The following is a 13,026-nucleotide window of genomic DNA, read 5'->3' as shown; positions in this document are numbered from 1 at the left end:
GCTGCCTGTTGTTTTGGATGTCTTTAAGAGCCGTTGAGACCTGAGCCCACACACTTAGAAGCAAGCTCATCTGTGCTGTACGAAAGCAGTTTTACTTAGAAAACGGTGCGCTTAGTGCAGGGGTTGTATGTGTGCACACAGTTCTTTGCTGGCGCCTTGGAAGCTTCACAGCTCCCTGATTTTGGCGTAGATTACTGTCATGCAACCCAGGGTCGGTCTTTTCAAAAGACAATAGAATTGTCAATAAAGACAATAGAACCTGTGGAGCATTAGCGGCTGAAGGCCTCTGGGTTTAATTTTTGTGAATAGCTGGTCAAAAACACACAGGATGGTTTTCGCAAAGTCCCAGCAAGCAAATCAGGATGAGTGCTCATTAACTTGTTACCACCCCCTCTTCCCTTGCAAACAGCAGGCTCGATAAGGAATAGATATAATCGAACCTGTTTGCAAGCAATCAAAATAGGTCGCCTGGGGACTCTCACAGACATGAATACAGACCAGTAGTGATTGAGTGAATGATATCTTTGCGATAATTAAGAGGTATATACACTTCACTGAATAAATAAGTGGACTTGTTTCATGTTTCCTGAAACAACAGGCAAACCGAAACAATGGCTATCCTTTGAAAGTCACACTTCTCTGAATTTAGAAAATCCAGCCCAACGTATGCCATAATGTCTAAACGAGTGGCAGAAAACTGCATTACTGTATATTACAGAAAATTGCTTGCCATAATGTGTGTATGAGCAAAATTGCATATGAGAATCTGGATATTGGGAGAAATTTTCATTAGAGCTTTTAAGAAACAAGCAAACGCCCCACCACCCCCCTGAAAATCAAACATGGAACTGAATTTGTGACTGGAAAAAATGGGAAATTGACATTTGTCCTAATCACTAAACCTCTCCTGCCTTGCCAAGACACCTTTGGGAGAGGAAAGGGTTAAGGAGTAAACTGCCCAAATCCTAAATGGATTCCCTCAAATGGTTGGGCGGTGCTTGTACACTTGCAACACCTGCATCCAGGTGTCTTGCTCTGCTTTCCTTTGGACCCCATCAGCCAGTCTTGTCATCTGCGCAGCGCAGGACCGCCATATTCACTGCCCAGGCTTACGCCCTGGGGTGAAAACAAAATAAAAAAATTCCTTCCAGTAGCACCTTAAAGACCAACTAAGTTAGTTCTAGGTATGAGCTTTCGTGTGCATGCACACTTCTTCAGATACACTGAAACAGAAGTCACCAGACCCTTCTATATAGTGAGAAGGTGGGGAGGGGTATTACTCAGAAGGGTGGTGGGAATGGGTGATTGGCAGATAGGACAGGAAAAAGCAAGGGGTGAGAAGGTGAAAAATGGCTTTGTCATGTATAATGAGATAAGAATCCAATGTCTTTGTTCAGACCAGGTCTCTCCATGGTTTTAAGTTTTTCCTGTAAGACCTATTGCAGTCGTTAGATTTTCCTGTAAGACCTATTGCAGTCGTTAAGAGTCGTCAACAGGCTCATCACAGCTATCTGCCAATCACCCATTCCCACCACCCTTCTGTTTTGACTATGGCAGACCAACACGGCTATCTATCTGCCCTGGGGTGGTCACTTGGGTGCTGCTAACAGTGGTTTGATTTCACCCCTGGAGGTGCACTCCATTGTCTTTTGAGACAGCCTGATATCTGCAAGCACTGAGGTCACACAGTCTGGCCTGCTGGTAAAAAGTAAAGGTAAAGGGACCCCTGACCATTAGGTCCAGTCGTGCCCTACTCTGGGGTTGCGGTGCTCATCTTGCTTTATTGGCCGAGGGAGCCGGCGTACAGCTTCCGGGTCATGTGGCCAGCATGACTAAGCCGCTTCTGGCGAACCAGAGCAGCGCACCGAAATGCCGTTTGCCTTCCCGCTGGAGCAGTACCTATTTATCTACTAGCACTTTGATGTGCTTTCGAACTGCTAGGTTGGCAGGAGCAGGGACCAAGCAACGGGAGCTTACCCCGTCCCGCCTACCTGATCGGCAAGTCCTAGGTTCTGTGGTTTAACCCACAGCGCCACCCGCGTCTGGCCTGCTGGTACCTGCCAGCCTAATGGCTCTTAAGGTAGACTCAGCCTGAAGTTTGTGTTTGGGGAGGCTCATGTTAGATATATTCAGGTGGGAAATCGTTTGGGCTTTGGGGTCCGGATCTTTACTACCTGACCCCACCGAGTGGGCGGACTGGCTGTGTGGGGCAACCCACAGGTCAATCGCACGGCATCATGTACATGTGAGTTATCTCCACCTGTCAAAATTCCTTATGGAGGGCTCCCAACAGCTGGCTGCAGAAAGGGCGTTGTGTATTGCCAGTCCCAACCCTGCATTCTGCCCAGCTGATGGGCACAGGGAACACACTGCTCCAAGCAAAAATCAGCCCATCCCTTCCAATCTGTGTTTGTTATCTAGCATGGGAGGGTGGGCTTTGGGGGAAATGGCCTTGCAAGCAGAATTATTATTATTATTTAATAAATTCATATAACCGCCCTTTATCTGTAGATCTCGGGGCAGTTCCCGCTCCTGATTTAGGAAGTTTAAGGAGCACCTTGAATTGGTCCAGGAAACACAAAAGGCAGCCGATAACTGAGTGTGGTATGGTGCAAGAACCAGGTATCCACAAGAGTTCATAGAATCATAGAGTTGGAAGAGACCACAAGGGCCATCGAGTCCAACCCCCTGCCAAGCAGGAAACACCATCAGAGCACTCCTGACATATGGTTGTCAAGCCTCTGCTTAAAGACCTCCAAAGAAGGAGACTCCACCACACTCCTTGGCAGCAAATTCCACTGTCAAACAGCTCTTACTGTCAGGAAGTTCTTCCTAATGTTTAGGTGGAATCTTCTTTCTTGTAGTTTGGAACCATTGCTCCAGGTCCGCTTCTTTGGAGCAGCAGAAAACAACCTTTCTCCCTCCTCTATGTGACATCCTTTTATATATTTGAACATGGCTATCATATCACCCCTTAACCTCCTCTTCTCCAGGTTAAACATGCCCAGCTCCCTTAGCCGTTCCTCATAAGGCATCGTTTCCAGGCCTTTGACCATTTTGGTTGCCCTCCTCTGGACACGTTCCAGTTTGTCAGTGTCCTTCTTGAACTGTGGTGCCCAGAACTGGACACAGTACTCCAGGTGAGGTCTGACCAGAGCAGAATACAGTGGCACTATTACTTCCCTTGATCTAGATGCTATACTCCTATTGATGCAGCCCAGAATTGCATTGGCTTTTTTAGCTGCCGCGTCACACTGTTGGCTCATGTCAAGTTTGTGGTCAACCAAGACTCCTAGATCCTTTTCACATGTACTGCTCACATGTACAGTTCTTGCTGCCATGCCTGGTTTCTGAAGTGTCTACAAGCCTGAATGCCAAGCGCACTGCATTCTAAAGTAGATTTGCCCAATGCTTGGCACGATGGTGGCCAGTTTAGCTGGAGGCATCCTGGAGGAACATTAGCTGCCTTGGGGTTTCCAGAGGATGTTGGACTCCTTGGGCCCCAGCTGGCATGCCCAAGGATTAGGAGCAGTTTATTGTCCTATAAAAGGAGTTTATTGTCCCATAAAGTCACCATTAAAAAAACCTCTAAATGAGGGTGAAAGTGGAGAGCACAAAATATGGTCTGAAGCTCAGCATCAAAAAAACTAAGATCATGGCCACTGGTCCCATCACCTCCTGGCAAATAGAAGGGGAAGAAATGGAGGCAGTGAGAGATTTTACTTTCTTGGGCTCCATGATCACTGCAGATGGTGACAGCAGTCACGAAATTAAAACTACAGTGGTGCCTCGCAAGACGAAAAGAATCCGTTCCGCGATTCTCTTCGTCTAGCGGTTTTTTCGTCTTGCGAAGCAAGCCCATTGACAGATTAGCAGATTAGCACTATTAGCGGCTTTTAGCGGCTTATCGGCTTAGTGGATAAGAGGCTTAGCGGCTTAGAAAAGGGGGGGGGGAAACCCCGCAGGAACTCGCAAGACATTTTCGTCTTGCAAAGCAAGCCCATAGGGAAATTCGTTTTGCGAAGCACCTCCAAAACGGAAAACCCTTTCGTCTAGCGAATTTTCCGTCTTGCGAGGCATTCGTCTTGCGGGGCACCACTGTACCCATGTACTGTCTGAAACCCAAGGGATGCCACTGAATTTGGGTGCATTGGTTGCCAGTGAATTCCCCCCTCCCCGCTTTCCTCCCCCTCTAAGAGTAAACTGTAAGCAGAAATGCAGAAGTTGGTCCCATGTTGCAGCTTGGGAAGTCAGAGGTGGGTTGTAAGGTCTGGACAAGCTGATCCCCAGTGCTTTAGGGAACATGGTGACTTGTTGTTGTTTAGTCGTGCCCGACTCTTCGTGACCCCCTGGACCAGAGCACGCCAGGCACTCCTGTCTTCCACTGCCTCCTGCAATTTGGTCAAACTCATACTGGTAGCTTTGAGAACACTGTCCCACCATCTTGTCCTCTGTCGTCCCCTTCTCCTTGTGCCCTCCATCTTTCCCAACATCAGGGTCTTTTTCACGGAGAGAAAAAAATATTTAAAAGAACATACAGTTATACCTTGGATCTCAAACGCCTTGCATTCCGGTTCCCAAATACTGCAACCCCGGAATGAATGTTCTGGTTTGCAAACGTTCTTTGGAAGCTAAACGTCCGATGCAGGGCCGGATTTAGCATTGATGAGGCCCGAAGCTACTGAAGGTAATGGGGCCCTTTATATGTCCAGCTGTCCTTTGTCAAAAACAAATTGCTGCTGTTTTTTGTGTTGAATATATGCTACAGTACAGTGGTATCTCACGATGCGAACGGGATCCGTTCCGGAGCCCCATTTGCGTCCGGAAGCGAACGTAACTAGCGACGGCACATCTGCGCACGCACGCATCGCTTTTTGCCTTTCTGCACATGCGCGTGATATCATTTTGCGCGTCGGCGCATGCGCGAGCATCGAAACCTGGAAGTAACACGCTCTAGTCCAACCCCTGCAATGCAGGAATCTCAGCTCAAGAACCCATGGCAAGTGGCCGTCCAAGCTCTGCTGAAAAACCTCCAAAGAAAGAGAGTCTACCGCCTTCCGAGGGATTTCCTCCCACTGTCAAACATCTCTTGCTGTCAGAAAGTTCTTCCTGGAGTCGGAATCTCCTTTCTGGTCGCTTGAAGCCATGGCTTCAGATCCTGAGGGCCTCTGGAGCAGGAGAAGACAAGCTTCCTCCCTGGGACGCCCTTGAGATATTGACAGGGCTCTCATATCCCTGTCCGGAGGGACAGGGAGCAAAACATCTCTCTCTCCCCTTTCCCCACCCCATGCAGAATGGCAAGGGGTCTGTGCATCCGGCTGGGAAGAAGGTGGTGGGAGTGTGGAGCCCAGCCAGGGCTGGCTGTGGGCAGGATCCTTGCACTGCCGGGGGTTGGACTGGATGACCCTTGGCACCCCTTCCAACTCTGCCATGCTATGATTCTCTCGAGCAGCTGAAGGATCGGGCAGGGGAGCAAGATGCAGAAGAAGGGGAGGCACAACCACACCCCCACCAGCCCCCTCTGGCCTGACCCACGGTGGCCTCATCCCAGCACACTTTGACCCCCCTGGTTTTAAAGGGGATGCCTGTCAGATGACAGTGAGAGTTGGTAGAGAAAGATGGATTCTCAAGGTAGGAGGCCTAGAGGAGATGAGTGGCAATATTATTATTGTGAGGTGATGCTATTACAATTCCAAAGCAAGGAGGGATGGGGAAGAGAGAGAGAGAGTGGAATTCTGGTGGAGACGGAAGATGGAAGGAGGCTTGGAAATGGAGTTTGAAGGGGGGGCAGGTGAGAGTCAGTTGAGAGTGGTGGGTTCTAGAAGGCGGCACGAGGGGGGGGCTGGAGCTGAACTGGACATAGCTGCCATTGCTCCGAGGATGTGGTCATTTAATGCAGCAAGAATGGGATCTCAGCCATATTGGCGGCAAGATGATTCTCTTGATTCAGGTGAGCCATGGAGCCAGGGCTTGGCTTGTACAGAAATTGTACCTCAGGTTAAGAACAGTTTCAGGTTGAGAACGGACCTCCAGAACGAATTAAGTTCTTAACCCGAGGCACCACTGTGCTGCTAAAGCCCAGATGCCTCACCCCCCCCCTCCAAGCTTCACAGAACTGGGCTATGCCTGATTATCGTCTCCCAAAGCAACTTGTTGCTGTTTAGTCGTTTAGTCGTATCCCAATCTTTGTGACCCCCTGGACCAGAGCATGCCAGGCACTCCTATCTTCCACTGCCTCCCATGGATTGGTCAAACTCATATTCATAACTTCGAGAACAGTGTCCCACCATCTCCTCCTCTGTCGTCCCCTTCTCCTTGTGCCCTCCATCTTTCCCAGCATCAGGGTCTTTTCCAGGGAGTCTTCTCTTCTCATGAGGTGGTCAAAGTCTTGGAGCCTCAGCTTCAGGATCTGTCCTTCCAGTGAGCACTCAGGGCTGATTTCCTTCAGAATGGATCGGTTTGATCTTCTTGCAGTCCATGGGACCCTCAAGAGTCTCCTTCACACACCATAATTCAAAAGCATCCATTCTTCGGCAATCAGCCTTCTTTATGGTCCAGCTCTCACTTCCATACATCACTATTGGGGGAAACCATAGCTTTAACTATACGGACCTTTGTTGGCAAGGTGATGTCTCTGCTTTTTAAGATGCTGTCTAGGTTTGTCATTGCTTTTCTCCCAAGAAGCAGGCGTCTTTTAATTTCGTGGCTGCTGTCACCATCTGCAGTGATCATGGAGCCCAAGAAAGTAAAATCTCTCACTGCCTCCATTTCTTCCCCTTCTATTTGCCAGGAGGTGATGGGACCAGTGGCCATGATCTTAGTTTTTTTGATGCATAACCTTGCTAGCGTGTGAAATGAGTGCAATTGTGCGGTAGTTGGAGCATTCTTTGGCACTGCCCTTCTTTGGGATTGAGATGTAGACTGATCTTCTCCAATCCTCTGGCCACTGCTGAGTTTTCCAAACTTGCTCGCATATTGAGTGTAGCATCTTAACAGCATCATTGTTTAAAATTTTAAATAGTTCAGCTGGAATATCATCACTTCCACTGGCCTTGTTATTAGCAGTGCTTTCTAAGACCCATTTGACTTCACTCTCCAGGATGTCTGGCTCAAGGCCAACAACCACACCTGGGGTGTACGAGACATCCATATCTTTCTGGTATAATTCCTCTGTGTCAAGTCAAGTCAAGTCAAGTTTTATTGCGGCAAAAGCCAGCGACACAGAACACCACAAGATCAAACAAAAGGAAATCAACAACAACAAACAAAAGGAAATCTGTGTGTTCTTGCCACCTCTTCTTGATGTCTTCTGTTTCTGTTTGGTCCTTACCACTTTTGTCCTTGGTAATCTTTGAACGAAATGTTCCTTTCATATCTCCAATTTTTTTCCCATTCTATTGCTTTCCTCTATTTCTTTGCATTGCTTGTTTAAGAAGGTCTTCTTGTCTCTCCTTCAGGGATTTGACTTAGATTGTATCTTACCGGCCCAGTGGTTTTCCCTACTTTCTTCAGTTTAAGCTTGAATTTTGCTATAAGAAGCTGATGATCTGAGCCACAGTCAGCTCCAGGTCTTGTTTTTGCTGACTGTATAGAGCTTTTCCATCTTTGGCTGCAGAGAATATAATCAATCTGATTTCAATGCTGCCCACCTGGTGATGTCCATGTGTGTCCATGTGTAGAGTCGTCTCTTGTGTTGTTGGAAAAGAGTGTTTGTGATGATCAGCTTGTGCTCTCGGCAGAACTCTATTAGCCTTTGCCCTGCTTCGTTTTGAACTCCATGGCCAAACTTGCCAGTTGTTTCTTTTATCTCTTGACTCCCTACTTTAGCATTCCAATCCCCTATAATGAGAAGAACATCCTTCTTTGGTGTCATTTCTAGACGGTGTTATAAGTCTTCCCACTTGTAACCTCTTCCTATGTTTTTTATTTTCCTTTCTGTCTCCTAGGACATAAAAGGCTCCGCCCAAACATGAAGGAGGCTGGAGGGGCACCTCTGGAGATTGTGGTAGGTTAATTCCATGGGGAATGCATTCCCCACATGTGCAGGGTGGTCATGGTGCTGACCTGAGTGAAACAGGGCTGGGTTGGGGGTTGCAGTCCCATCTCGCCCCAGCCCCTTGCCCCCCTCCTTCCAAGCAAGGGTCAGGCGCCCAGACAGGAGCAGGCTGGCAGCCTGTGGTGACGTGGGCATGGGCAGCCTGGCAGGAGTGCTTGTTCTGCCCCCTAGAGAGTACAATGTCCTTTTCTCTTTGCAGGGCCGTGGTTTGGGGAAGCAGCAGCAGCCCAGCGGTGCAGGAAAACGCAGCAACATCTGGAGGTATGTTGTGACCTTGTGTGGCCGGGGAAGTGTTTCCCAGGGATCTTGGGGGTGGAGGAGGAAGGCCTGATTTAGAGATCCCTGTACTTTTATGGAGAGGGTTTCTCTGTGGTCCAGGCAGGGCCCTAGCTAGGGGGTGGTGAGGTGGGCCCCCGCCAGGGACGCAGGTGAGGGGTGGGGCACAAAATCGACTCCAAAATTTGTCCACCAACATGTCTAAATATAGAGGTGATAATAATGAATATTATCATCTGTATATTTATTTGGTTCCAACTCCTCCAAGCAATCAGACTAACAGAACTTGTTTCTTCCTTAGGCGAGAGGCCCGCCAGTATGAGGGGGGAAAGGCTCCCACTTCAGGTAAGTGGAAATGCCAATAGGGTGCCCCATATTTTAGGAATGTTTCCTTCCCGTGTCCCCCCTCCCTCATGCACCAGACTGGTGCTATCATCTGGGATCCAGGCGCTTGCTGATTCTTCCATCTCCTTTGCAGGGAGGGAGTCTTTCCCCACCGTCTACCCCATGCTGGCGAAATCCCTGGAGGGACGTGGCGGACGTGGCGAACATCAGGTACTGGGACAGAAGGAAGGAAAGAGTCCTTGTGGAATTTCTTTTGGGGGGCCATAAAAATGGGGCAGTAGTTTTTCATCCGCCCCAGCCCCTTCTCACCAGATGCTTTCTGCTTCCTCCACAGGGCAACACCTCCAGGGATGAGGCTCCAGCGCCTGCTCCCGGGACGAAGATTGGCAGAACATCACGGCGGTTCCCGGCGGTTCCTGATCCTCGCCTGCCTCACCCCCCCTCCGTTCCCCGTGCGGGAATGGCTCCTGCCCGGCCGTACCTGGCGCAGAAGCAGCAGCCAAGGCTTCCCCCCATCAAAAACGCCTCCCAAGTGATTCCGGAGCCGGGGGAGACTTTGGCTGCTGCCTCTGTGCCAGGCCGGTCGGGAGGGAGCCCTGACGCTGCCCGCATGGAGGAGTTCAGGGTGGGGCAGTTAATAAGATCAGGTAGGATGAAATGCCCCCTTCTCAGATCCCCACCCTCCTGCCCCAGACTGGGGCTCGCGTGGCTGGGAGCCAGGCTCCGGCTGATGTCTCCCTTTGTTTTGCAGCGAGGAGACGGTTCAGCCTGGGAGCCGCCGCATCCCGGGAGGGCCTGGAGCCGAGACAACGGCCTCTCGCCTCACAGGTAAGGGGACAGGGGGGTTTCAGTGCTTTGCCGCTCTATGCTTTGCCGCTCGCGATTTGCGGGTTTGCGGGGCGCCAGGCAGGGGGCGCGTCGGAATGTCACCCCCCTTCAGGATAGCACCTGGGGCAGCCCGCCCCCCCTGCCCCCCATCGGTACGGCCCTCACCAGAAACAGGATTCGAACCCAAGAGCCCTCTGCTCACCTGAGACTCGACTTCCTGCAACGGCTTCTTGAAGCCCCGTCCCTGGTCATTTGGTCAGTGACAGACCATTCACACATTCAGGGATTCCTTCTTTCTTGCAGGGAAGGACTGCTGCACCGCTGTGGCTGCTGCTGAAGCCCCCTCCCCGCAAATAATACAGGTAAGAGGAAGAAGGGAGAATTTGCACGGAGCGGGGAGAACACCCTGCTCCAGACTTCCAGACCAACTCTCATACTTAAAACCAAGGCGTTCCTACAAGAGCCAGTATCAAAATAACATGGAAGCAGTACAGAAATGGATAAGGCGGAGCTATAGCTGATAAGGAATGCAGTGTCACCATCTGCAGTGATCATGGAGCCCAAGAAAGTAAAATCTCTCACTGCCTCCATTTCTTAGAATCATAGAATCCTAGAGTTGGAAGAGACCACAAGGGCCATCGAGTCCAACCCCCTGCCAAGCAGGAAACACCATCACAGCACCCTCCCCATAATACCCCTAGATCCCACCACTCAGGTCCTCTCAACAGTTCTGACCTTTTGTCGCTAATTTACCATGCCAACATTTTCTCCATTGTCCAAAGCAGCAATCCACAACCTTGCGCCCGCCGGGCGCCCTGCGCTACAACTCCCAGCACCCCCCGCAGCCAACGCAGGTTGCAGTTCAGAACACCCAGAGGGCACCGGGCTGTGAAGGCTGATTCGGAGGAGTTATTTCAACTGAGCCAGAAATTCAGGCTGCGCCGAATCCAAGGGGTGAAAACCAGGAGGTCCGAGGTGAGAATGACAGGCAGAAATGATGAGCGACAGCGAATGGTGAGCGAAAGTGACCACACACACACACACACACACACACGGGCCCTGATTCATTGATAAAAAGCAGACTTGAGGGGAGGGTGGCTTTTGAGAAGAGATGCAGCAGGTGGTGTTGAGGAAAGGGCTGCAAAAACCCCACGGAAAATCTCCCTCTGTTTCCCAGCGCTGCTTTTCAGCGAGGAGGGGGCCTGTGAGTTTTCTCACTATGGGGCTGTGATCCACGGGATGCCTGGCACCAATGATGCTTGGCACCAGCGGAGGAGCAGCTGGACTCAAGGCAGGGCAAGCTGGGTTGTCATTAAGAGGGCTTGGGCAAAGCGCCACTCCTCTCTGCCTCGCCAGCTTGGCAGGATCGTTGCGAGGATGCCGCGAGATTGCTAAACGCACACATAGATTTGGCGCCCGAACCTCTGGCAAGAAAAGGCGTGGTGAAGATACTTGCAGGTGATTTTTACATAACCTCGGAAGTTAGTAATTACTAACGCGAACACTAAGGTACATGAATGTCAAAACAAGTATGCGTTAGTGCAAAATTATACAATTTCACAATGATGTAAAACTTCCTGTTTTGAAATATGGACTTCCTAATAGGTGATGGGCCCAGTGGCCATGATCTTCGTTTTTTGGATGTTGAGCTTCAGACCATATTTTGCGCTCACCTCTTTCACCCTCATTAAGAGGTTCTTTAATTCCTCCTCACTTTCTGCCATCAAGGTTGTGTCATCTGCATATCTGAGGTTGTTGATATTTCTTCCAGCGATCTTAATTCCGGCTTGGGATTCATCCAGCCCAGCCTTTCGCATTCCCACGGCCAGAAGGTGTCTGTATGCCTGCGTGTTGACGGCTCAGCCCCGCCTCATGGAGCCCATCTACCTTGTGGAGATCCAGGTGGGTAACTGGAGGCAGGCTGTGTTCTTAAGAGGCGGCAGCAGCCCGCTGGCTTGACTCCGTGCAGTGCTGTAACATATACCCGCTTTCTTCCCCTTCCAGTGCCCAGAACAGGTTGTGGGTGGCATCTATGGCGTGCTGAACAGGAAGCGGGGGCACGTCTTTGAGGAGTCCCAGGTGGCCGGCACCCCCATGTTTGTGGTCAAGGCCTATCTTCCTGTCAACGAGTCCTTTGGTAAGTGTCAGCTTTTATCAGCCTCCCTTGGCACTTGCATCTTCCAGGTGACCTTTGTCAGCAGCTGGAGGTGTGAAGGATCGATCAGAGGTTGTCTCCCAGGCTAAAAGTGTTGGTACTTACCTTTAAAGCCCTAAATGGCCCATTATACCTGAAGGAACGTCTCCACCCCCATCATTCAGCTTGGACACTGAGGCCCAGCTTTGAGGGCCTTCTCGGTGGTGGTGCCCTCCCCGTGGAACCCCTTCCCATCAGATGTCAAGGAAATAAACTATCTGATTTTTAGAAGACATCTGAAGGCAGCCCTGTTTCGGGAAGTTTTCAACGTTTGATGTTTGATTGTGTTTTTAATATTCTGTTGAGAGCTGCCTAGAGTGGCTGGGGAAACTCAGCCAGATGGGTTGGGTATAAATTATCACTAATATTAAACCACAGAGCCTAGGATTTGCCAATCTGAAGGTCGGTGGTTCGAATCCCCGTGACGGGGTGAGCTCCCGTTGCTCGGTCCCTTCTGCCAACCTAGCAGTTCGAAAGGACGTCAAAGTGCAAGTAGATAAATAGGTACCGCTCCAGCGGGAAGGTAAACGGCGTTTCCGTGCGCTGCTCTGGTTCGCCAGAAGCGGCTTAGTCCTGCTGGCCACATGACCCGGAAGCTGTATGCCGGTTCCCTTGGCCAAGAAAGCGAGATGAGCGCTGCAACCCCAGAGTCGGTCACAACTGGACCTAATGGTCATGGGTCCCTTTACCTTATGCCTCCAGGATGATGCTTTTAGTTAAGACCAGGAGCTGGTTTTGGGGTTTGTGGGTAAACGTGAACATCTGTATTTCTGTCTTGCAGTTTTGTTTGCTTATAGTATAAACTCTTCTCTCTCTCTCTCTCTCTCTCTCTCCCTCCCTCTTCACAGGCTTCACTGCTGACTTGAGATCCAACACGGGTGGCCAGGCTTTCCCCCAGTGTGTGTTTGACCACTGGCAGATCCTGCCCGGAGACCCGTTTGACAACACCAGCCGCCCCTGCCAGGTGGTCGCCGAGACCCGCAAGCGCAAAGGGCTGAAGGAGGGCATTCCCGCACTAGATAACTTCCTGGACAAATTGTAAAAACCAATCAACCAAGCAGAATTAAAAATGCCACACCAGATGTAAAAGAATAAATTTAAAAATGTATGTTGTGGGACTCCAAATTTAACTTGCATAGTAACATCAGTGCCGCAGGTGTCTTGCAAAAGGCATTGGGCTACTTCCTTGCTTGATCTTCCGTCTCGGGGCAGATTTTAAAAAGAGCCGTGTCTGCATTCAGACGGTTTCAGGCCGTCTGCACACGAACTAGCGGGGCCGCTCACCCAATGCCATTATAACTTCCAAAAATACATTTCCATTTGATGC

The 13,026-nt window shown here is 50.2% G+C and overlaps 1 protein-coding gene and 1 long non-coding RNA gene across 2 annotated transcripts; both read left to right on the top strand.

Annotated features, from left to right (window-relative positions):
* The first annotated feature begins 8,254 nt into the window (after window positions 1-8,254).
* Window positions 8,255-9,105, top strand: LOC307207306. The gene is made up of 4 exons (XR_013834628.1): window positions 8,255-8,317; window positions 8,634-8,677; window positions 8,811-8,887; window positions 9,012-9,105. It is a non-coding gene; the product is annotated as an uncharacterized lncRNA (long non-coding RNA).
* A 2,219-nt stretch (window positions 9,106-11,324) lies between these two features.
* Window positions 11,325-12,807, top strand: LOC307207335 (elongation factor 2-like). Its single transcript, XM_079961106.1, has 3 exons — window positions 11,325-11,407; window positions 11,510-11,642; window positions 12,548-12,807. The coding sequence occupies exons 1-3, from the start codon at window positions 11,378-11,380 to the stop codon at window positions 12,739-12,741; spliced, it is 357 nt and encodes a 118-aa protein (XP_079817232.1). The 5' UTR covers window positions 11,325-11,377; the 3' UTR covers window positions 12,742-12,807.
* Window positions 12,808-13,026: the final 219 nt, after the last annotated feature.

This window comes from Podarcis cretensis (genome assembly GCF_951804945.1).
Source record: "Podarcis cretensis genome assembly, chromosome: 18".
Taxonomy (NCBI): domain Eukaryota; kingdom Metazoa; phylum Chordata; class Lepidosauria; order Squamata; family Lacertidae; genus Podarcis; species Podarcis cretensis.
Note: the sequence above shows the minus strand (reverse complement) of the source record. Positions and strands in the feature narration are given on the sequence as shown.